The sequence below is a fragment of the Copadichromis virginalis genome, linkage group LG4, assembly GCF_057382275.1.
Source record: "Copadichromis virginalis isolate Kocher_CV1m ecotype Utaka linkage group LG4, C_Virginalis_male_GT1.1, whole genome shotgun sequence".
NCBI lineage: Eukaryota > Metazoa > Chordata > Actinopteri > Cichliformes > Cichlidae > Copadichromis > Copadichromis virginalis.
This window is the reverse complement of record NC_140621.1, coordinates 30,061,674-30,084,776: the sequence shown is the minus strand read 5'-3', so window position 1 is coordinate 30,084,776 and position 23,103 is coordinate 30,061,674. Positions and strand designations below refer to the sequence as shown.

At 39.3% G+C, this 23,103-nt stretch overlaps 1 protein-coding gene across 3 annotated transcripts; it reads right to left on the bottom strand.

Annotated features, from left to right (window-relative positions):
• Positions 1-4,091: 4,091 nt before the first annotated feature.
• Positions 4,092-16,237, bottom strand: znf281a (zinc finger protein 281a). Of its 3 annotated transcripts, none has more exons than XM_085454832.1 (7): positions 16,118-16,237; positions 13,887-14,340; positions 12,151-12,252; positions 11,521-11,647; positions 7,618-7,701; positions 7,378-7,496; positions 4,092-7,264 (listed from the first exon to the last, which is right to left on the bottom strand). In XM_085454832.1, exons 2-7 carry the CDS (start codon positions 14,289-14,291, stop codon positions 5,681-5,683), a joined length of 2,421 nt encoding a protein of 806 aa, XP_085310958.1. In that variant the 5' UTR covers positions 14,292-14,340; positions 16,118-16,237; the 3' UTR covers positions 4,092-5,680. The 3 variants fall into 3 exon arrangements, with proteins under 3 accessions (XP_085310958.1, XP_085310960.1, XP_085310959.1); XM_085454834.1 differs by having other exon boundaries at positions 11,521-11,644; XM_085454833.1 differs by lacking the exon at positions 16,118-16,237 and adding an exon at positions 15,833-16,050.
• Positions 16,238-23,103: the final 6,866 nt, after the last annotated feature.

Sequence of the window (23,103 nt, the reverse complement as noted above, 5' to 3'; positions counted from 1 at the left end):
TGTCTTATTTCAGAGCTGGATTCTGGTAAAAGGTGAGCCTTTCTTAATAGCGTGCAATGATTTACTTATTTATCCTTCTTTTTATTTTCCGGTTGAAGATTTCCTCTAGGGTTCCTGAAATGAAGAAAACATTTGAAGAGCTGGCATCAAAGCATATCATTGTCAACTTAACTGTGTTTGCACATTAACCACGTTTCATTTTTTTATTCTAGTCCTGATGCAAATGATTAAAACTGACAAAGCAGAGAGGCAGAAGAAGCAAATAGGTAATTCACACAGCAAAGAGGGGAAATATATTGCATTTTAGAATATACTTCCTGTGCAGGAGCCCAATCTAAAAACAAGTGGTGAGATCAAAAAGCAGCAGGCACAAAACTACCAAACAAAAGCTAGAACCACAAGAAATTCAACAGTGACTGGCATCCAGCACCACGACTCTCCTCACAAGGACATTTACCGCAGTGTCTTCATATGGTGACTAGGTGTCCCTCTTTATGTGGGGACACACTGAATTGGCATCCCTCCTACATTGTGATTTACATCAACATGTGAGTCTCACAAGAAACATGAGGACATTCACTGATCTGTCAATGCAGCCCTAATAATCACACACATGATTATTTTACAGAACACGAGCTGAAGTAGTACTTTCACAAAAACAGCTATACCCTAAAATCAAACTCTAGCTTTCATGTAGCGTTGCTTGCTTTCTAACATAATTTGGTGTATTTGTCCTTTACAAAACAAATGTCAGATTTGTACAGTGACTATTTGTTTTCTTTCTTTTCTTTGTAGGGATCTGTTCATCCTATTCTCAAACCTGAAATATGGACACGAGGAACATCTGAGTCCCCAAAGTCATTATGATCTGTCGCTGTGAAGGAGACAGCCACAGAACAAACAGCCTCTTTAAAACTCACTCCCTCTCTTTATTGCTGTATTTCCCCATACGCTATCTCACTGAGTACACAATGCAATAGGCGGCCATTTCTCAGCTCTACAGATAAGAACATCATGCACGTCACTCTCTCATCCACCCTTCCAACAGATCTGCATCCTCTGAAAGCAGGAGGAGTCAACAAGAGCACATAGGACAGAGTTCACAGCCTGTTTGCCAACCTTCCCACAAGGTTAACAACTGTTCAGCCAAACGCAACAATGCTGTAGGTTACTGCTTTTCCGAGCAACACATGACTTTACTAATAAAATTTAATCACTTCTGCCCACAAATTCATTGCTTCAACATTTAGGTCTTCCTTTCAACAATTCAGCATGGTAACGTCAAAGTTTGAAATAAATCAACTGAATGGGAACATCTGTCATTGTTTGATAGAAAATCCAGTAATTTATTAACAAGATGGAGCTAGTAAGTCTGGGTGTGGACAACATAACCTAGGTAAACTTCACCTAGAAGTCATCTAAGTTTTGTTTGTGGTGACAGAAAAACAGTCTGGTTCCCATTTCTATATAAGGAAGCAGTTTAATTCCCCTCATAGGTAATAAGGGGGAAATGAAAAGTATCACCCTCCCCTGAGGTAAAGTTAAAGGTTATTCTCATCTGAAGCACACAGTGCCTCGAATCCATTTACTTCCACAGTAGTCTATCATCAATAACACACAGATGTTTGTAACCCAGTCAAAGTAAGTATAGTTTTGAATGTTCGTGGCATTTAAAACAATCCGTGCCATGTCATTTAAGCTGTCACGGAAAGTGACAAATGTGGACGAGCAGAAGTAAAAGGATTCTTCAATTGTCCACAAAACACGATTTACATTTACTGCTGCTTTTCCTTTTTTTTTCTGTCATATATGCTCACCAGCTACTTTGTTAGGTACACCTGTTCAACTTCTTGTTACCTCAAATGTGTAATCAGCCAATCACACGGCAGCAGCTGAGTGGATTTAGGCATATAGCCATGGTCAACACAACCTGCCGAAGTTCAAAGCAAGCAACAAAATGGAAAAGAAAGGTCATAAAAGTGACTTTGATGTTGTTGTTACCTGATGGAATGGTCTGTGTATTTGAGAAATTGACGATATTTTGGGGATTTACCCAAACAAACATTTCTACGGTTTATAGAGAAGGGTCCAAAAAATAAAATGTCCAGCAAGCGGCAGTTCTCTAGTTGAAAACACTTTGTTGATGTCAGACAAGAATGGCCCGACCATTTTAAGCTGTTAGTAAGGTAAAAGTAACTCAAACATTAAAACCAACATATGCAGAAGAGCATCTCTAAACACACCACATTTTGAACCTTAAAGTAGATGGGCTCCAGCATCAGACCACATGGGTGCCACTCCCGTCAGCTAAGAACAGATAGCTGAGGCTGTGGTTTCCACAGGCTCACCAAAACTGAACAACAGAAGACTGGAAAAATGTTAGCTGGTCTGTTGTTTCGCAACCTGATGCAGGATTTGGATTAAAAGGTCAGAATGTTGCATAAACATGAAAACCTGCGTTCCATCATGAATGGACTGTGATACCATCATGTCAACCTGGACCAACATCTCAGATTAAAGCTGCACCTTGTTGAATCTATACCACAAAGAATTAAAGAAGTTCTGAAGGCAAAAGTGGGTCCAACCTGGTACTGGGGTGAGTGTGGCTCAGGTGTTAGAGCAGATCCGCTACTGAGTGGACGGTTCGTGGTTCAATTCCAGTCTGCATTCCAAACATCCTTGGGCAAGATACTAACCCCAAGTTGCCCTCCGATGTGTTCATCGGGGTGTGAATGTGTGTGAATATTTATTAGTTTGCACTTGAGTTTAGAAGTGGTTGTGTGAATGGGGCATGTTGTATACAGCGTTTCGAGTACTCCGGGAGAGTAGAAAAGTGCTACATAAGAATCAGTCCATTTACTGGCAACCTGTGTCCCGTGAGTGTATGTACACCAGTGTATCGAATGTAATCTGATTCATCTTTCATTAACAAATAGCAAACTAATCTTCCCATTAGGCCTCCTTAGGAACTCACTGGTTACAAATCTGTTTCCTGAACACAATTTAATTCAATTTTATTTATGTAGTCCCAAGTCACAACAACAGTGGCCTCAAGGTGCTTTATATTGTAAAGACACTACAATAATAAAGAGAAAAGCCCAACAATCAGATGACCCCCTATGAACAAGTATTTTGTTGACAGTGGAAAGGAAAAACTCCCCTTCAACAGGAAGAAACCTTTGTCACCTGATCCAGCCTTAATTATTATATGCTTTGTCAAAAATGACAATCATATAGTCACAAACACATGATCTATCAAACTCATTTTAGAGTCTGTGCTGTTTATGCAACTCCCGCCCCACCCCTTCCAAAGAAATGAGTTATTTAAAGAACTGCTTGCTGTCACTAGATGGTGATGTCTATCTTTCTATCTAGCGTTAGTAAGCCTCTTATACATTATACTACACTAATGTGCCAAGATCTTCATTATGAGTAACTACACATTTGATAAGAACTTTGAAACAAATCAGTTTTCTTGGTAACAATTTTTATTATTTTTCTCCTACTGTCAGTTCTTAATTCGTTGGACAATCAACCTCGCGAAATGTGTCACATGAACTTGAAAGAACATAAAAGTGAAAGATATCAGCTGCAAACATCTGGCTGTTATTTAAAAAAAAAAAAAAAAAAAAAGGGTAGCAAAATTAATTTTATACAGGGGTAACAATTCAGTAATGTGTAGTGTTTCGTACATTTTTTGTAAACAAGAACACCGAAACAATATGGCAAAAATAAGATGTGAGGGCGAGAGGAGGTTGAACTTAAGAGACTGAACACTGGTTGGCAAGAGACATTTACAGAAACAGCATCTTAATGGGTCACATGTACAAATGTCATGTACACAAATGTTTTAAAACAGTCGCACAGAATCATGACGTTTTTCCACACACAACAGCATTTCTGCTACATACGTCACACCGTCACTCCTTTTGTCCCTGGATTACTGTGATATGAGGTATACGTGAGGCAAATTCTTGCCTCAACATGGCAACATATTATTTCAGATATTACAGCATTGCATTCAGTCTGCCATGTTTGATGATTGCTTAATTTTACGTGGAGCAATATTCAGCCCCAATTCCATGAAATTGGGCACAAAGGGGTTCAGCGACTCGGTCAGCAAAGTGATATAATTTCCAGCATTCGGGGCCAGTCGTTTCTATGGAAGACAGCGCAGTTATTGTTATGTTGTTGTCTTTACATAAAGTACATTTCCAAACCAGCGAGAAATTACATTAAACATTTACGAGACAATATTTTGTTGCTGTACTTCTAAGGAATAGGCACCCAATTTCTAACAGGACAAACAGGCTTGGTACTGCCAGCACAAGCAAAAGCTCTAAATGTATACAACATATTTCTCTATGTGTATACATGTTTCTGAGCTGAAGAAATACTTGATCACTATCACATTTTGTCATTAAAGTCAATATGAAAGCAAAGCTGATAAACTCGAGTAACAAGTCAAACTAAAACTAGGGGGTTTGAATTACATTTACATTATCCCAATTAAATATTAGCATTTCTAACCCCTCCCTAAAAACAGGAGGAGCAAGATCAAATCCCAGTTTTCCCATATCAACCCTCCCCTCATCCCATATGCTCAGCCCCAAGAACCCCCATCTGCATACAACATGTCTGATGTTTGAGCTTCCTTGATCCGACGTGGTACTTTACTCAATGTAAGAAATCGGTTCAAAGTGCTAATTGAAATAAGAGGAAGAACAGAAGAGGAAAAGGGGAAGGCCATTCTATCGCTGTCCAACAGCAACCTCTATTGGCCAAAGAAAAGCCTTAACATCATTTTTGTTCTCCAAAAATACACCAAGGACAACATTTGACCCCTGAACCAGCCCCCTTTCTTCCTCAATTTGGATTGGAAGATGCCCAGAATGATTAAAACTGTTCTTTTACATAATATATATTTTTATAAATATATATATATAGATATATGTATTTATATATGGCCCTTATTGAAGCAAACATGAGTTTCACATTGACATTAAAGTACCATAATCTCTATATAGCCAAGTAGAAAGTGTTCTCAGTGTTCAAGTGAGCTGGCAGCAGTCAGTTTATGTCACACTCATTCAACAAGTAATAAAACATAAGAAATATCATCTTTGAAGTCGCAAATTTACACTTCTGAAAAGAGTGCTCACTGCACCTCGTAAGCCTCTCCTTTCTCACTTTTTCCTGAGTAATACTTTAACCTTGTAACAGACAAACACGTTTTATTTTGTTTTGTTTTTTTTGCTAGTTTTATTCTGGGCTAATCCCTGCCATCGTGGTTATTTCTATGTTGTAAAGTTGATTGCTCAAACACTTCAGCTCGTTGAAAAAGAAATACGTCTGGCTCTTACCCTACACTTACTGAAAAAGTTCATAATTAATGACCAAACCTAATGTCACTAATGTGACCAGAATAAACAGTAAAGTACATATTTAACTTAAAATTACAGATACTTAAAAAAAAAGAATAATAAAAAAACTTGCATTTGCAGGAAGCCTTCCAGGCTCATTGCAGGAAGAGGAGTGGGCACAAAGACAAAGCATCAGTATAATTAAAATATAGATGTCACTTAAAAAAATAACAATAATAATAATAAAATAGGAGCACTGAAAAATTAAAATAAGGACATCAACTTTAACAACAGAGCATTTACTCATTCTCAGGCTCTCATCTGTAGCTTTGGCTTGTCGGAGTTTTGGAACCTGTACTTACTGGCTCATTGACATCAGATAACAAACTACTATACCCTGAGAATTCAGACACAGGTGTCCGTATCCTGTGATCCACCTCCCTGCCAGAGTCAGTGCCGTAAGACAAGCCTCTGCCATCTGACTTAAACTGGGAGCCAAAGGCCTGGGCAAAGTTTTCAATCTGGTAGGAAGGCTTAGAGGAGTCCAGAGAGGCCAGATCCTGCGAGGGGGCCAGAGGGTAGGCTGCCGCTGTACCATTTTTGACAGGCGGGTGGTCCTTCTGGCTACTCAGGTCAGATGGGCTGATCTGGTAGGATGAAGGGGGAGTGGAGGAGTGCTGTTTCTCCATCTGTTCGGTGAGCTCCTGAGAAGGGGTGAGCTGCTGGTGTGTGGAGGCCTCCAGGCTGCCCAGGTGGAAGCTGTGCTGTGGTGAGGAGCCTGTCAGCATCGCAAAGTGAGACTTTGGCACAGAGGACAGCGAAGGCAGCGACTGGCCAAACCCGCACTCCAGTGGGGACGTAGTGTAGATGTTCTTGTCAGCGTAGATGGGATTTCCTGGGTGGGAACCAGTGAAGGGTCCTGAGGCAGGAGGTCCCAGAGGGAAGCCTGCACTGTGGCTGGTGCGCTCCAAAGCTTGCAGCAGGAAGCGGGAGTATTCGTGCATCATCACAGTCTTGTCTCCTGATGGGCTGGGTGTGTTGGTGTTGTGGCTGATGTCAGCACCATCAGATGTGGTAGGGTTCAGTGCCACATGTTGGTCATTGATGTCGAAGTGAACATCCTGGTGTGAGTTATCAGGTTTCTGGGCATAATGGTCCAGCAGACTCTGCAACACTTCATCAGGGATCCCTGACTTGTCAAGACTAAGAGAAGCATCGCTGTCCATTACACCAGAAATGCCACCCTGGATTACAGAAGGCTGGGAAGACAAGTGGATGCTTACATCATACTCAGTGCTAGATCCTCCAGCTACAGGAGGTCCCGAGGCGTTTGCATTGTTTGCTGCTTGAAGGTAGCGACGCTTCTTCAGAAACTGCATGGCGTCATCGTAATTGCTGCTGGCGGGTCCGACTTTAGCCCCATTACCCTGCAGGAGCCCAAGGCCATCCATACCCCCACCCTGCTCCAACGTACCTGCTTTGACCTGTCCCAGACCTGCTTTATCCAAGCCCTTACGATTGGCCTTTTTGAATGCCATCTTTGGAGCTTGGCCGTTGTGGCCTTGTTGCATTCTAGGGTCTGGCTCAGTAGAGGAAGAAACCGCTTGATTCTCCAGTGAGTATTCATGGATAGTATAGCCTCCAGATACAGCCCCATGCATGTGGGATGCCCTCAACCCCCCTCCATCTCCCTTCTTCTTTTTGCGCTCCCCTCCCTCTCCAGAATTTTTAGACCTTCCCCTCTTCCTACCGCCACTCCCAGCATTTCCCTGAGTGATCCCATAGCTGCCATTACCCATTTCTACACAACTCAAGTCCATCATGCCAGGATCCAGCCCCTTCTTTATGGCTTCTCCACAGGTTCGCTTGTGCTTAAGCAGTCGGTCTGTCCGAGAAAAATACTGAAACAACACGAGTTGCATTTAAAAATGACTCAACTTATTTTAAAATAACAACAGTACCAATAAACCCTTTTGATGGATAGCAAAGAGGAGGCTTTAATTAGTTCCCAAACCTGTTGGCAGGTCTCACATCTGTACGGCTTTTCTCCACTGTGCGTCCTTTTGTGTCTTTCCATGTGGTATTTCTGAATAAACCGCATGTTGCACTGGTCACAGCTAAATGGCTTCTCTCCTGTTACACAAAAACAGACACTCTATAGGTTAGTCATCCTTTAGTGTGGTAAAAAACACATAATGACTCGAGTTTGCATTAGGCCCCTGGGTCATATGATTAGTTGTCATAAATTACTCACCACTGTGGATTTTCTCGTGTCGCTGGAGAAGGTACTTCTGAATGAAACTCATGTTGCACTGAGTGCATCTAAAGGGTCTTTCACCTGAAATAAGATCACATGATCACTGTGATGTTATAATAACTCATGTGATATAGTTCTTTAAAGCAGGATATACACATAATACGTACCCATGCACAACTTACGCAATTGAGGACAGTATTTACAAGCCGTCTGTGTGTCATAAAGGTGTTTATTCAACTTTGGCAGTCTGGCAGCTTGAACAAATACCTGGCTCACTCAACACAAAATGTGTGTGTGTGGGTGTGTCACTGCTATTGCAACACACGGCACTGGATTTCAGAGGTGCTTACCATACCTTATTCTCTCAATTTTGCCTCTTAGAGTAAAGTCCATTGTTTTAAGGAAGAGAGAAAGAAAAACTTCTTCTCTAACTTTTCTTTTTATAAAAGGCATGTATGAGGTCTGTTTATTAAAAAGGAAGCAGCGCACAAAAATCAAAGACCATTCTCAATTTAAATTTATTCAAATCTCAACTTAAAAATCCTCTTCCTGAAAATACAGAGTGACTTTCAGCACACCTGCCACTTTTAGAAAGTGCTGTGGAAGTCCTGATCTGACCTCTTGTACTTATGCCTCTGCAATCTCCACTAGTGTACCTCCATTAAGCCAAAACACTAAATGTGAATTTCATTTTCAAGGAAGGAGGAAAATTTGGAGAATCAGCTGGATGTTTGTGCAGGTCAAAAACTTCTGCGCTTTAGACCCACCTCATGTTGGTACACACAATCCATGATACGGACACAATTAAGTGACACAAAGTGGACGGTACACCTTAAGTGTGTAGTAGAACTCTGCATTGTCAGCCTTACCTCTGTAGATTAACTCACGAAGCAAAAATCCCATTAATGACATAATGCTTATGGTATGCTCCTCATCAAATGTGCCACCTTAAAGCTTGGACTCCTCAACAGAAAACTCCTAAAATCTGCCCCTTCTGCACTTAGCACTTCAGGGATGATCTTCCACATCAAATTCTACAATAGAAATTTGGGTTTTCTCTCTGTACACCCCAAAGGAGATCTGGCACATTAACACTAGCTCCTGGCCTGCTCTTTTAATCAATTTTCTATCGTCTATGACGATACATTTATCACACCACAGCTAAACATTCAGACAAAGAGCAAACAAAGGAAATAAAACATTTCTCAGACAAGGTCTGGAGGAGCCAAATTATATTTTACTTGATAACGAGACAGAAAGATTAACCAGCATGTGCACTTATGCACACATACAGGGATTTTATTTTTATTTACAGGAACTTCAATCAGCAAATGGATTAAGCTTTATTGTAACCAGAAACTGTAATACAAAACCTTAAAAGAAGATGGATTTAATTTAGAAGTGGCAGCTAGTGCGATCATGTGCCCTTGTAAGCAGCAAACAACACATTTACAATTAAGCTTAATTATAGAAAAAAGGCATGGGTTCCCCTATGATGAGTAGTGATAAAAGGCTGTACAGGTAGAGGATAGGCCTCGCATCATATTTGTGTTTGCCTTTCACGAACAAAGAGCATCTAAAACAACCTGAATGTTAGGATAGCAGTGAAGCTCATGGCCTGGGATAACCTCTATTATTATTTTCTACAGTTGACAGGCTAACAAACCCTCCTGTGTCAGTGGCAGCTGAACTTCATTCGACCATGGCCTGCAATGACTTTGCCAAATTCTTCACTGAAAAAATCCAAAAAATTAGACAAGCAATTGGTACATCAACAGCAGATCCAGGATATGTACTGTGTCCACCAAAAAACTGTTTAAACACCATGAAACAGTTTCAACCTATTAACAGCAAAGACCTGGAGGACATCTTAGGTCAACTGAACTCCTCCTCCTGCTGTTTAGATGTCCTGCCAACAAGTTTGTTCAAAAAGGTCTCAAAGACTTTAGAGTCAGACCTGTTACAGATCGTCAACTTTTCTTTATTATCAGGTGTGTTTCCAGAATCACTAAAAACTGCTGTAATCAAACCTATACTGAAAAAGGACAATCTTGACAAGACACAAATGAACAACTACAGGCCGATCTCAAATCTCCCGTTTTTAAGTAAGATCATTGAAAAAGCAGTTTCTTAACAGCTCAGTTACTTCTTAAAACAGAATAATTGCTACGATGCCTTCCAGTCAGGTTTTAGACAGAACCACAGCACTGAAACCGCTCTGACCAAAGTGTTTAATGACATATGTCTGAATACAGACAGTGGAAAAATGTCAGTCCTAGTTTTACTGGATCTCAGTGCAGCATTTGATACAGTTGACCACAACATATTACTCAAACGACTGGAGAACTGGACAGGTCTTTCAGGAACTGTACTAAACTGGTTCAAAACATACGTAGAAAACAGGAAATACTTTGTATCAATAGGTAACTTCACATCTGAGCAGACAAGTATCACATGTGGAGTTCCCCAAGGTTCCATCTTGGGACCCCTTCTGTTTAACATCTACATGCTCCCACTGGCACAGATTATAAACAACAACAAAATAAACTATCACAGCTATGCAGATGACACACAAATATATATCACAATGTCACCAGGAGACCGAGGCCCTGTACAGGCTCTTGGTAAATGCATTGAGGAAATCAATGACTGGTTGTGCCACAATTTTCTCCAGCTAAACAAAAACAAAACTGAGGTAATAGTCTTTGGCGCCAAAGAAAAACGATTACAGGTCACCAGAGAACTTCAATCTATACATCTAAAAACCACAAACCAGGCGAGAAATTTGGGTGTAGTGATGGATGCAGACCTAAACTTAGAAAAACACATTAAGACAATAACAAAGTCAGCTTACTATCACCTCAAGAATATATCAAGGATAAAAGATCTGATGTCTCAACAGGACCTGGAAAAACTAGTCCATGCATTCATCTTTAGTAGGCTTGATTACTGTAACAGCATCTTTACAGGTCTACCTAAAAAATCAGTCAGACAACTACAGCTCATTCAGAACTCTGCTGCTCGAGTCCTCACTAAGACCAAAAAAGTGGACCACATCAGTCCAGCTCTGAGGTCCTTACACTGGCTGCCTGTCCGTCAGAGGATAGACTTTAAAGTTCTGATGCTGGCCTATAAAGCTCTGAATGGTTTAGGACCAAAATACATCAATGACCTCCTGACCCAGTATGAACCATCCAGATCCCTCAGGTCATCTGGATCCGGTCTTTTATCAGGTCCCAGAGTTAGAACCAGACACGGAGAAGCTGCATTCAGCTTTTATGCTCCTTATATCTGGAACAAACTCCCAGAAAGCCTCAGATCAGCTGAAACACTCAGTTTATTTAAATCCAGGTTGAAGACTCACCTGTTCTCAGCTGCATTTGAATAAAGCACCAAATCCACACTTTAAGCTTAAATTTCAAAACTTACATTTAACTACTGATTTTATCTACTGTTCTGATTTTATCTGTTTTGATTTTATATACTGTTGTTTGTTTGTTTGTTAATTAGTTAGTTAGTTTATTTGCTTGTTTTATTCAATTTTAAATCATGCTTTTTATTTGTTCTTGTTTCTAATGTCTCTGTAAAGCACTTTGAATCACCTTGTTGTTGAATTGTGCTATACAAATAAACTTGCCTTGCCTTGCCTATTAAATGAAGCAAATTCAATAGATTTGATTAATCCAAAGCACTTAGTAAATACTGGACAAAGAACTATTTGAAGATAATATTACAGTAGAAAAGCAATAAGCTACGATGCATGGGCCAATGCAGCATCTGCCAAATGACATCATCATTTCCTTCCTTGTATTTATTGTGCTAACCACTGAGATAACCCACAAGGAAATGCACAGAGCAGAAAAATCTAAGCACTGTGGTGAAATCGACACACTACAATACCTGTGTGAATGAGAACGTGTCTGCGTAGATGATAGGAGCTTCTGAAGGATGCATTGCAATGTTCACACATGTGAGGCCTGGATCCTGGAGACAGGTTACCTCCATCTGCATTCAGCATCACTGACTGCTATAGAACAATACAAGAGAGAGGGGGATGGGTAACAATTAGCCATCTTTCTCTAGATACATTCTCTACAGAATGTATCTAAAATATCACTGTCTGAAAAATATTGCACTTTTTTGCAATTGGTAAAATCTTCTAACTCAAAATGCATAATCTATTTTTTCAACATTAAACTCAACTTGCACTTAAAGCTCCATGTAACTCACAACAGAATTGAAATTAAACAGATGTTTGTAAATACATTGAAATCTCTGGTCCAGTAACAAAACTGTATTAAATGTAAAGTGATTGTATTACTTCACTTTGCATTGCTTTGATTAAAGTTGATTGAAATAGACAAAATACTTTGTGCCAATCATTTTTTTATGCACCCCCCCGACATTCTTTTTTTTTTTGTTTCTGCCAAAAGCAAATTAGCACACTTGTATGTTCTTTGTGATAATTATTGATGTGATGAGGACTAACTAAAATATGGTTGCATTCAGTTTTATAAATACAAGACAAACCTTTGCGTCACTTCTCTTCTTTCTTGGTTTACCCTCCTGTCCATCACCATTTGACCTTCGACCTTTTTTCCCAGTGGGCTCCTTTTCTAACTGACTTGGCAGCTGTGAGGATGACAATAGGAGAGGGAGAGGGCCGTGAGAGCGAGCCATGACAAGAAAAATCACTTGATTGAAGGTTAAAGGCCTGCAGTCTCAAACTATCACGCAAACAGATCCACGTTTGCTGCTTATGCAAACAAACAAAACGCTTGGACAATCTCTTGTAATTGTCTCTTGGAAAGTGATTGCGCAAGATGTGGTTCTAGTGGGCAGAATTTATTGTTCTTTTATGGTTTAGCAGCCTCTAACTCACCACTTTTCATCTACTATTCTTACGAAACTGCACACTTTGCAAACTAAACATTCAAAATGACAACTTCTTAGTAAACTTCACTGCAACGAATGGCATTAATTCAGAGAACAGGAAAATGAGTGCCTTTTCTTCTATTTGTTTGCCTTCCTGCCCTGCAATTTCTTTCCCAGTAAGCACACTACTCTCCTCACTGCCATATGGAGGCTGACGGGACAAATGTGGGTGCACCTGCTGTTTTCAAATCAGCCCAGTCTTTAGGTCAATCTGGGGAAAGTCCAACCAAAATAAAAAGGGTCCAATTTTGTCTAGACTATGGAGTATTTAAAAGACAACATTTTGTAGGCATTGGTTTATTACCAGAAAAGGAAAAAAACATCTGGTAAAATGTAAATATTTTTCACTATCTTATGATAATTATTAAGCAATTTCTTTTTTTTTTTTTTTTTTTTTTTTTAAAGTATTACATTTATAAAACACTCTTTTACTGCAACTTGCTATGAAAATCTGTGGATTCTAAAGGCTCCCAATGTTGTGTAACAAAAAATGTTAAACATCAATTTTAAATGAATGCTGCTCAATGAAGACAATAATTGGCTGTTTTTCCATAAACAACACTGGCGAACTCTGACGGCTTGCTATTGTTAGGAGAACATGGATGTGTATATTTGTATCTGAATGAACACAAAGGAGATCTGAAATGAAGCACGTGCTCAAACAAGACAGCTGTGTCCTCGCCACGACGTTCTCATTCATGCCGAGGCTGGATGACGTCACCCTTCTAACCAGAAAGAGAAACTACTTTGCATTTCATGCCGTCAATAGATTTAACGCCATATGACTAGTTTCTGTCAGGCTATTCCACCTCAGGTTTTTCAGCTTATGACGTGCTTGACAACACAGCAGCGCTACTTGGGGATCAGACTATCCAAGACCCAAAAACACACTCATGATCAAATGCATATTACCAATTTTCTCTAATGTACGTTCCCAATATTATATTATTTACTCATCAAAACCACATAAGCCCAACTTATGATTAGAACACAAACAATTAAGGATTTTATGCTCAATTTCTTTGTTATATATGGTGTAAAATTCAATATTTCTAAATGTTATTGCAAATCTTTGTTTTGGTACATTCGGGGGAATAAGTTCAGAAAATAACGCAAGTGATTGTTCTCTTGTTTTGTCCAGCGAAGGCTCAAAAATGCTTCAAGAAAAACCATTGATTACTTTAATAAATTAAATGACTTTTTAAAATATTTGTATCTATAACCTGATAATGGGAAGAAATTCAACTTTTAAAAAATCATACACATGTATGACTCACTTACAAAACTGCTAGAAATGAATCACAGTCTGCAATCCTCTCAGAAATACTTACACTGCCCATGTTGAGATCGTGCACCAATAAATCTTGGTTGTTACCAACATTCACCTCCAGCAGCTCTGTGCTCTTTACCAGGCCACCAGGGTAGAGAGGCAAGCGATAATCGTGCTCTGTCAGCTTCTCCTGCTTGATACCTATAGTGTGAACATAGTCTCCCACACCTGCACATCCCAGGCTGCCAGCCTGGTTGTCCATGGTGCAATCAGGGGAGTCACGCTCCTTCTTCAGGATCATTTCTTGAGGTGGAAGGTCCTGCATTACGGAATGGGCAGCCAGCCGTGTGAAGCTGGTGACAGGTGGGAGATGGCTGAACATAATCATGCCTGCTCCAAAACTGGAGTCCATGCTCCCGTTGCAGCGCAGGAATTCATTCCCTAGTTTGTCTTGAATGATGCTCATGGTGAAGGCTGGCGGGCAGGAAAACTATGTGGTGAAAATCAATGTGATCCTGTGAGGAAAAGAATGACAGCAGGACTATAATATTACATAATCACAATAAACTTTAAAGGATAACTATAACTAGCTATCAGGATGTGAGGACATCCAAATAATAGTCAATAGACAACAGTTATGGAGCCGGTTAAGCTTAGCCTACAGGAATCGGTGTCACGGTCTCTGATCTCACAACTAGACGCTTAGTCGGATTAAAGTGACGATTTGTGGGTCAACAAAAGGCTACAGTCTCGAACAATGACAAGTGCAAATAAGCTGGTGGTACACTGTGCAAAATTCTTTTCCCAATTACTGTGTGCGTGCTCGATATTTTACAGGACAAAAAGGTGACAGCCAGAGCTGTTCTGGTCACAACATGAGAAGTGGGGACAGGATTGAACTTGTATGTTAATCTGTTTGATGGTGCTGTCTGACCCAGTCATCCTATTTGAATGAGCTTATCAACGAGAGCTCACACGGGCTGTATTAGAAAGGCTGATGGTGTAATTACGTGGCTGCTACATAAACAACAGCAACCAAGGGGAACAGATCCGAGCACATGCTAGTATGCCAGTTTTGATCATAGTGAGGATAATGCATGAACACAGGACCCGTTTATTATCTGACCCACCGTGTACTAGACCACAAAGCAAGTTCCATCACAGAGAGCTCCAGGTAGTATTTCCAGTTTCTGAAACCAGAATGGGATGTTTACATCTAACACATAACCAAGATATTAGTGTGCATGTAAACATACTCAGGCTGGAGCCAAATGCACGCATCTGAACAAGATCAGGAGTTAAAACGTCATTATTTACATCCAAATCTAATTTTACCAATATTTGCTAAGATGTCTGTTTACATTATGATTCCCAGGATAATAATACAACCGGACAAAAATACAATTATATGTTGAACATGTCTCTCACCACTCCGCGAGTGCTTTCTGCCTGCAGCCTCTTGGGGTACGCTAGCAGAAATAACCAACTCAGCTAGCAAAAATCCAACTTTGTAAATAAAATAAATAAATAAGTAAATCAAACTTAGTCGAAGTACTTAACTATGGGTTTTTTTAATGCGCTAAAGCAGATAAACTGTGTGCTCCCATATGGACATTTAGGAAAACTACCGTTCGTCTTCTATGAAATTAGCTCCCTGGCTAACCATCTGGCTAACGACTCTTGCGGGGCCCTTCTTTGTGATGCAGGAGCAGGCAATAATTAATATCGCCATGCAATAACAGCAAGCAGATTTACGATGAGAAAAACGCCGAATGATGCGAATACGAATGGGAAAACGACTGTAATACGAAGAGAGACATTTCTTTCAAAGCATCTGAACAAAGTTAGTTAAGTACTTTTTTCTTAACGCTGGGTTTGAATATTTGAATTAGAGGCAGGTATCACCACAGAGGTACACACAAGCCAACCTAAATCTGTGAGGTGGAGAAATGATCAAGGACAAAAGCTGTTTTGAGTCGGAAGATGAAATAAATGACTACAACTTACATCGTGTGCTATTATTGAGGGGCTTCTTTAAATGTTGGCTTTGTTTCCCGGACAGTTAACCGATTGTAAACGATGGGAGCGACAACACGGGCATGACCCATAACAAACGGCCCACACAACCCCAGCGAACAATGATGCTCGCCCGACTAGCCGAGACGGCTAACTTAGCCGCTAACTAGCGGTAACGTTGCTGCGCTCCGCTTTGTTGTCTGTCCCGTACGAGGAGTTCAAACACAGCTCCCGCCGACCCTGTAACCAAAGTTGGATTTTATAAATTTATCTTACCGGTGCAGGACCATGACCCTGCTGCTTTGGCTCGCGTGGTTTACCCTCAGCTGTCCGTTTTTTAATATCTAGAGCCAAAACATTGTTCTCCCGCAGCTGCTGGGTTCTTCCATCTTTGCTCGGCGCGGAGCATTCTGGGTCTCGCAGGCGGACGCGTCCTAAACACAGAAAAAACAAACCACCTCCTATGTTCACGTACAGCCTACCGTACTAGTATTTCGGTTTTCACTTTCACATCACTCATTGTCTTAAAAAACAACAACCTTCAAAATAAACCTTATTAGTTTTTGAGAATCCGCTATAATTAATGTATTTTATGCAAAGTATCAAACAGACACCATTTCAACTTCTGTATAAGCCTTTGTTTTAACACCTTTAAATTCTGAAGGTATTACAAAATAGCCAGATAGGACAGAAGAATATAGATTGGTAAAGTGCCACAGTTACCAAAAACAGTTTAGAGTAATGTTTTCAAAAGCAAGTAGAAAATCTACTGGAGTTTTCTTTCTAAAAAAGCACTAAATAAATAAGTAATTGCAAAATATGTGTTCAGAACAAATGCTAAAGCACCGATTGTAAGCAAGAGTACTGACTTCAGACTGCCATTAGGGTATGTAAAAATACATGGTGTGAAGTATGCACTAAGATAAATAGCAGCCCTTTCTTAAAATTTCAAACCAGTAGACTGTGATTACACAATAGGACTCTCCTTACAGCAGAATACTGTTATACAGTATATTAATATCTAGTAAACAAAATCTTAAACACTACTCTCTCAGTACCTTAAGTAGGTACAGAATTTACATATGACATGTAGTGGAGTGACATTAGTAGGTAGAGGAACAAGTGCGTCAGTACATATCAATAAATATTCTACCTTAGTTTCTGAAAATATTGAGCACTAAAGTGGAAAAGTGGTAGAACACCCATCAGTTTTCAACTTTTGTTTTCAATAAATCTTCCTTAGGTTCACATATCGGAGGCTGCTCTTTCACACAGCGAGTCTCAGATGCTCAGCTCAGCGTTTTAAAGGGACCATGACAGATGTGCTTGGAAGCTCTCAGACCTGCTGGATGAATGATTTTGTATACATCTAAAAGGACATCAGAGTTTGTCCTCGCACCCTCTGCTCCTAATTGCCTTCACTAATGAACCAATTAATTCAGAGAGTGGGGTACAATGAAAATGCAGAGAGTGGAAAAATGCAAAAAAGGTCAGGGAATGGATTTTTGATGTCTGATCTTTACATATATCAAAATTGACAACCCACACGGCTGACAGTGATATCTTTGAAATCACTCTCATCTCAGAGTGTTTAAATATGCATGGCGTTGATGTCGGCCTGATGAGCCCAGTCTAGTAGAAAAATAGTCATTAGAATTTGAGAATTTGCATTTGTTTCAAACCAGATAATTAAATGAATAATAAATTAATCTGATTATTTAAGCATACGGTGTTAAGTAGTGACAACCATATGATTAAAGCACAAAAAATAAAAATAAAAGAATTATGGGGGCAATGCAAAAATTATAAATACAATGGTCAGATATACTGTTAGGTATATTGAAGGTTGTCCCAAATCAAACTGCCTTGGATTTATAACTTCATAATAAGTTTAACATTAATTTATGTTTCATTCTAAAAATTTTGAACTATTCCTTTAAACTATACTTCACTCTAGTCTGCTTAGATTTGCCATAAAGTCTCATTAACCCCAAAACAAAAGGTATGTAAACACATCTAAAATGGTCCGCACAAGCTTGCAGACATTGAGGAGACACCCTGGAACTATATGGTGTAAATACAAAGTCATGTTTTGAATCTTCAATGTCAGTCTCAGCTAATGTTTGGAAACATCAATGTATGGCTCAACTTTCCCGCAGTGTCTACTATCAGCTGAGTGTTTGGGACATTAGGGTCAGAGACATTAGGACTCCTGTTCAATGAATGCCCTCGTTGTGGAGGAGACACAAGAGTGAGCGTGTCTGAACCTGAAGAAGGGTGGAACACGAGAAAAAAAAACAACCAATCTGACATTTTCATCTCAAGCAATTTGTGTATCTTATGACACAGATGGTTAGCACTTCTAACTGCTCATTAATAATTCATCCTGTGCTGCACGTCTTTGTTTCCTTCTTTCTCTGCAGCATGTACCTCATCCCTGAACACATATGCACACAGTCTGGATGTTATCGCCAATATCGCCTCTATTCTAATGATGGAAGCCAAAAAGAAGAAGTGCAGAGCTAAGAGCCAAGGTTTGGAGATTTCCTTTGTTGTGCTGATTTCAATTCCTCTCACTGGGAAAGCCCGATGCCTTCACATAACAGATGGCGATCCTGGCTGTCTGCACTCTAATCCTCCATTGTCACGAGGGTCACAGCTGTATATGAATTCACCCTATTGAAACAAGTCCCTCATTAGTTAATCTGTGCAGCTGGTATATTATATATTGATTTTAAAAGAGATATATTTGCTCATTTGAAACAAATCAGAAAACACTATCAATACTAAACCCACACTGTTATGTGTTACAGACTCCAGTATATATTTATGCTTGTTAAGATAAAGATTTTAACCAGCCAATCCTAGCAGACGGATATAATATAAAACCCATAATTTCTATTTCTATCTATTATGATCTATCTATTCTGAGTTTTCCCGACCAGGGTGGAGATGTATGATCACATGACAAGTTTTCTGTGAAATTAATTCCCAAGAATCTAAAACTGTCCATCTCAGCTTCACCGTTTTTGCCTTTTATCGATTGCCTGTTTAGTTTTGTTGATGTTAAGCAGCATCACACAGAAAGATCACTGATGATGATGATGCTTTCTGCAAACTTCCCAGTGTTCTCTCCATGTCTGGGCATGCAGTCATTGATGTGCAGCGTGAACAGGAGGTAACTGAGCACCTAAACCGCGGGGGCTGTTGAGTGGGGAAGATGTGATTGCCAACCCAAAGTGTGTGCGGTCTGTTTGTAAGGAAGACCAATAACCAATTCCAGGGAATAGCACTCAAGCTCAGAATGCTAATCAGTGTGGCAGCATTGAATATAGAGCTGAGAGCAACAGCTTTCTAATGTAGGTGTTGTTATTTTCAAGGTGTACGAGGACAGCTCAGCTCAGCAGATGCAGAGGCTGCCTGGGGATGGTCACCAAGAGGCATCTTTGTTACGGTACCTTAATAGAGACTGGTGCTGGCTGCTTTCTTTTAATTTTCATTCTTAACATTAAGCTGAGTAAAACATTTGCTGCCAGTAGCATCTCATTAATCACAGCAAGTGCTATCAATCTTTTCTTTTAACTCGCAGCACAAATATGAGCAAGCAAACATTTTGTTTTACGATAAACATTTGCTTAGCACAACATTATCAGGCAGGGCCATAATAACTTATTTTCAAAGGCTCCGTGTTGACTGGAGTCATTTAAAGTTGTTTCAAAAGCTTTTTTCTGAATCACCCAGAACAGCTGCTCCTTTCAACAGTGCGAGTCAGCACAGCGCTACTTTTAACTGATCATAAATGAGTCATTCTCTTTTTGTTTTTTGTTTTTCATCTCGTCAGAAATCTGTTTGAAGGAGTTTCTATTGTCCTGGTTTGTTCATGTGCTTTGATATAAAGATAAAATGCAACACCTGTGACGTGTACAAACTTTTCTCACTTTTAGTTTCCAAGCTAACGTGCTCATAATGAGAATAATTATTATTATTCTAATAAAAATGTACCTTTCAAAACAAATATCAGTTGGAAAACTGCAGTTTAAATTCCATTTTGTTGCATCATGCCAGTTTTATCACCCACAGCTGGGACTGTGGAGCAGGTTTGCCTTTTACTATAACTAAGAGGTGAAACACTTTAACATACCAGGCAATTTAATGTCTACAAGAATTTGCCTTTATCACAAGAAATATTTCAGTGTTCCAGAAGTACTCCCAAGTGCTTTTGATAACTGCTCTTTTGTTCATCCTGGTCTGCCTTCTCTCTCATCCCTTTCTTGCATTTGTGACCTGAAGATAGTGCAGAGTCATCTTTTTCTGTGTTCAAATGATTAAGCTTTCAGTTTGCCATTAATTCTCCTCAAATTCTGTTAGATTTTTCCATTAGGAGGAATCTCAGCATAATATAAAGCAGACTCTAATACTGCACAATAGTCACTGAGTAAAAATGCTGAAGAACTGACACTACAAATGAAATTCTTGATGTGGTGAATATAAAGCCTTTATCATTATGGCTCACTTCACAGAACAGCACAAATCCTTAGGCATGTCTTAAAACATAACAGCCTGGATTATGTGCAGTTTCATGCCTGTAAATTCAGACAACATTCAGTCATCGTATTTGACCGTACAAATTTCAGTACTTACTTCAACATTTGTGAACAGAGTGTTTCCTTTAACCTGCACATTGTGCAAAATTTCTTGGATTCGTTTCTGTCATTATGTGATTTTTGTCAAAATTGGGTACATCCTGTTTGTTGTTCATTTGCTATGTGCAGCCTGGAATATTGTAATACCTTATCATTTGGTTGTTCGAAAATGCTCCTTAAAACTCCTTAATTGGATCCACAATACCACAGCGAGAGTACTGACAGGTGCTAGAAAAAGCACTTGTGCATCTCTGAAACTCACTACTCTGGTGTACCTAATATGAGGGCTGTAATATGTAGCTAATTTCCTTTCTGTTAAATGCAAAATTGAATTAAAGTCACTTACAAATTATGTATCTTACTGAGTATCTCAGCCTGCAGTCTTCTGTGTCAGACTGCAGGCTTACTTGTATTTCAAAACATTTCTAAAAGGAGAATGTGAGGCAGAACCTTCAGGCCCTTCTTCCCAGTTTAAGTTTAGGAGAGAGGCACCCTCTTACTTTTTAAGATTAGCCTTAAAACTTTCCTTTTTGATAAGGTTTATAATAATAATCCTTTCTGTCATCGTTGTATTTTTACTCAGTTGTATATAGCATTTGTATTTGTATTCTATTTTTATCTTATTGTATATTTATTTTATTTTATTCTACTGTATATAGTATTTTATTTTATTCTATTCTGTACAGTTGTGTACTGTATTTATTCTTATTGTATCCTAATTTTTGCCTCATAACTTTTGCACTGTCCACTTCCTGCTGTGACAAAACAAATTTCCCACGTGTGGGACTAATAAAGGTTATCTTATCTTATCTTATCTTATCTTATAGTTGGGGCTGGGTCAGGTGACCCTGAACCATCCCTTAGGTGTGGGGATTTTCCGTGATGCACTGAACATTTCTCCGTCACATGGCTGTTTTCACTCTGTGCATGCTGTGCTTTTGTTTGCCATTACTGCATGTCACTAACTTTTGTCTGTTCCTGCTTTGTCTTGATTGTTTATATATCTATGCTCCTTTTCTGTCTTCTCTTCCTTCCTGTTCAAAGGAAATTTTCCTTTCCACAGTAACAAAGTGCTTGGCTCTCTCTAATATTGTAGGATCTTTAACTTGCAACATGAAGTACCCTAAAATTACTTGTGTTTCTCTGCACTATTTATGCTACCGGTGCTATAGAACCAAACTATCGGATATTCTGACTATAACAGATATTAAATAACTATAATATTTAAAATTATGTGTTACAAATTTTTGCCTGTGAGACATGATGCAGTTACTTTGGTCCCCAACTAAGTGAACTTTATCCAGGCATGACTATGTCTTGGAGCAGGGGTGTAAACCGACTTATTTCACCAAAAGAGTAAATAAAGAATGATGTTCAAGGCAAGTATTGGCTGCCTTAAAATTGAAAAACAGAAAGTAAAGAATAGCTGTGGGCTGTCTGAAGAGAACAGCGTGATCCTAATTTCATCAGCTTATCTTTTACTTTTCCATGTATATTAGCATCTGGGATAGTAATTTGCATTTCAACATTGCAGACGTTGTTTTATAGGGCAGGGAAAGGTAGAAAAAAAGTGAGTCTATTTCTCAGTATGCTGTGAGGTGAGAATAGTGGGAAGAATTGTCTTGCCTCTCGCCGAGGGCCCTACATCTCTCAAGTTGGGCCATTATCGAGCTGATATTGTGTTTGTCTAAACTTGGCATAATAAAACCCCTCAGCTTTTCTTACCTTTGCTTTCAAAATGAGAGAACTTTTATTGTCACCAAAGGGACAATAGAGGTGCTTTTGACAAACAACAACAAAACAGCAGCCATCAGGTAAACCCGTAGTACAAAAGAACAGATCATAAAAGAAAAATAAAGCTGTAGAAGCTGTTACTTAACAAATCATTAAAGGGGATTGACTTATACAAAGACAAACAATAGATACAGAACACGTGTTGGGCAAAAATATACTCATGTTACAGTGACAAAGTAATTTCAAATGAGCTAGAACAAGAACATCTATGCTATCTCAGTCTCTTCTTGAGGTTGTGATGAATGATAACTTGAGCAGTCAGATTTCTGCTCTGAGTACTTGTTTCTACTGATTATGGCTGAACAGAAATCTTTGAACTGTCAGAGCAAGAGCAGGTTGTGCTTTTTTCTATCCAATTTTCTCAAAATAATTGAAGGGAAAAATCACAAAACACCCCTCTGTTCCATGCTACACGCCTACATCTACTTGAAAACTTACAATATTTAAAGCAGGATTTCTTGCTGGACGGTTTCCTTAGACTGGATTCATTTTAGCTACTTAAAATTGCACTTTTTGTCTGGTGCCATATATTTTTAAAAATCTTTTTTGTTCCGCTGTCATGCCTACCAGAAGCAACAACTAAAAAGTCCACAGGGATCAAAAACCAAAAAAATCAAGTTCCAGAAAAATCAGGCCATTACATCATTTATTGATTAAGTGCTAAAAATACATTGAAAGAGGAACAAAGTGATTATAGATCTTGTTTTTCAGAGGGCACAGCTCTTTTATATCAGAAATACTCCTACTGGGGTCTCAACACGAATGAAAGGGCTGAACAAAGACACTTGAGGTGAGGGTTGGTTGGAGGACTATGCTATCTGTGTG

Bases quoted from the DNA above. Each gene is read 5' to 3' on its own strand.
- znf281a (XM_085454832.1), bottom strand. From the start codon at position 14,291: ATGAGCATCATTCAAGACAAACTAGGGAATGAATTCCTGCGCTGCAAC. The intron at 11,648-12,150 runs GTTTGTCTTGTA...ATTGTTCTATAG, and splicing joins AGAAGAGAAGTGACGCAAAG to CAGTCAGTGATGCTGAATGC. The intron at 7,702-11,520 runs GTATTGTAGTGT...ATCTTATTTCAG, and splicing joins ACACGTTCTCATTCACACAG to GTGAAAGACCCTTTAGATGC.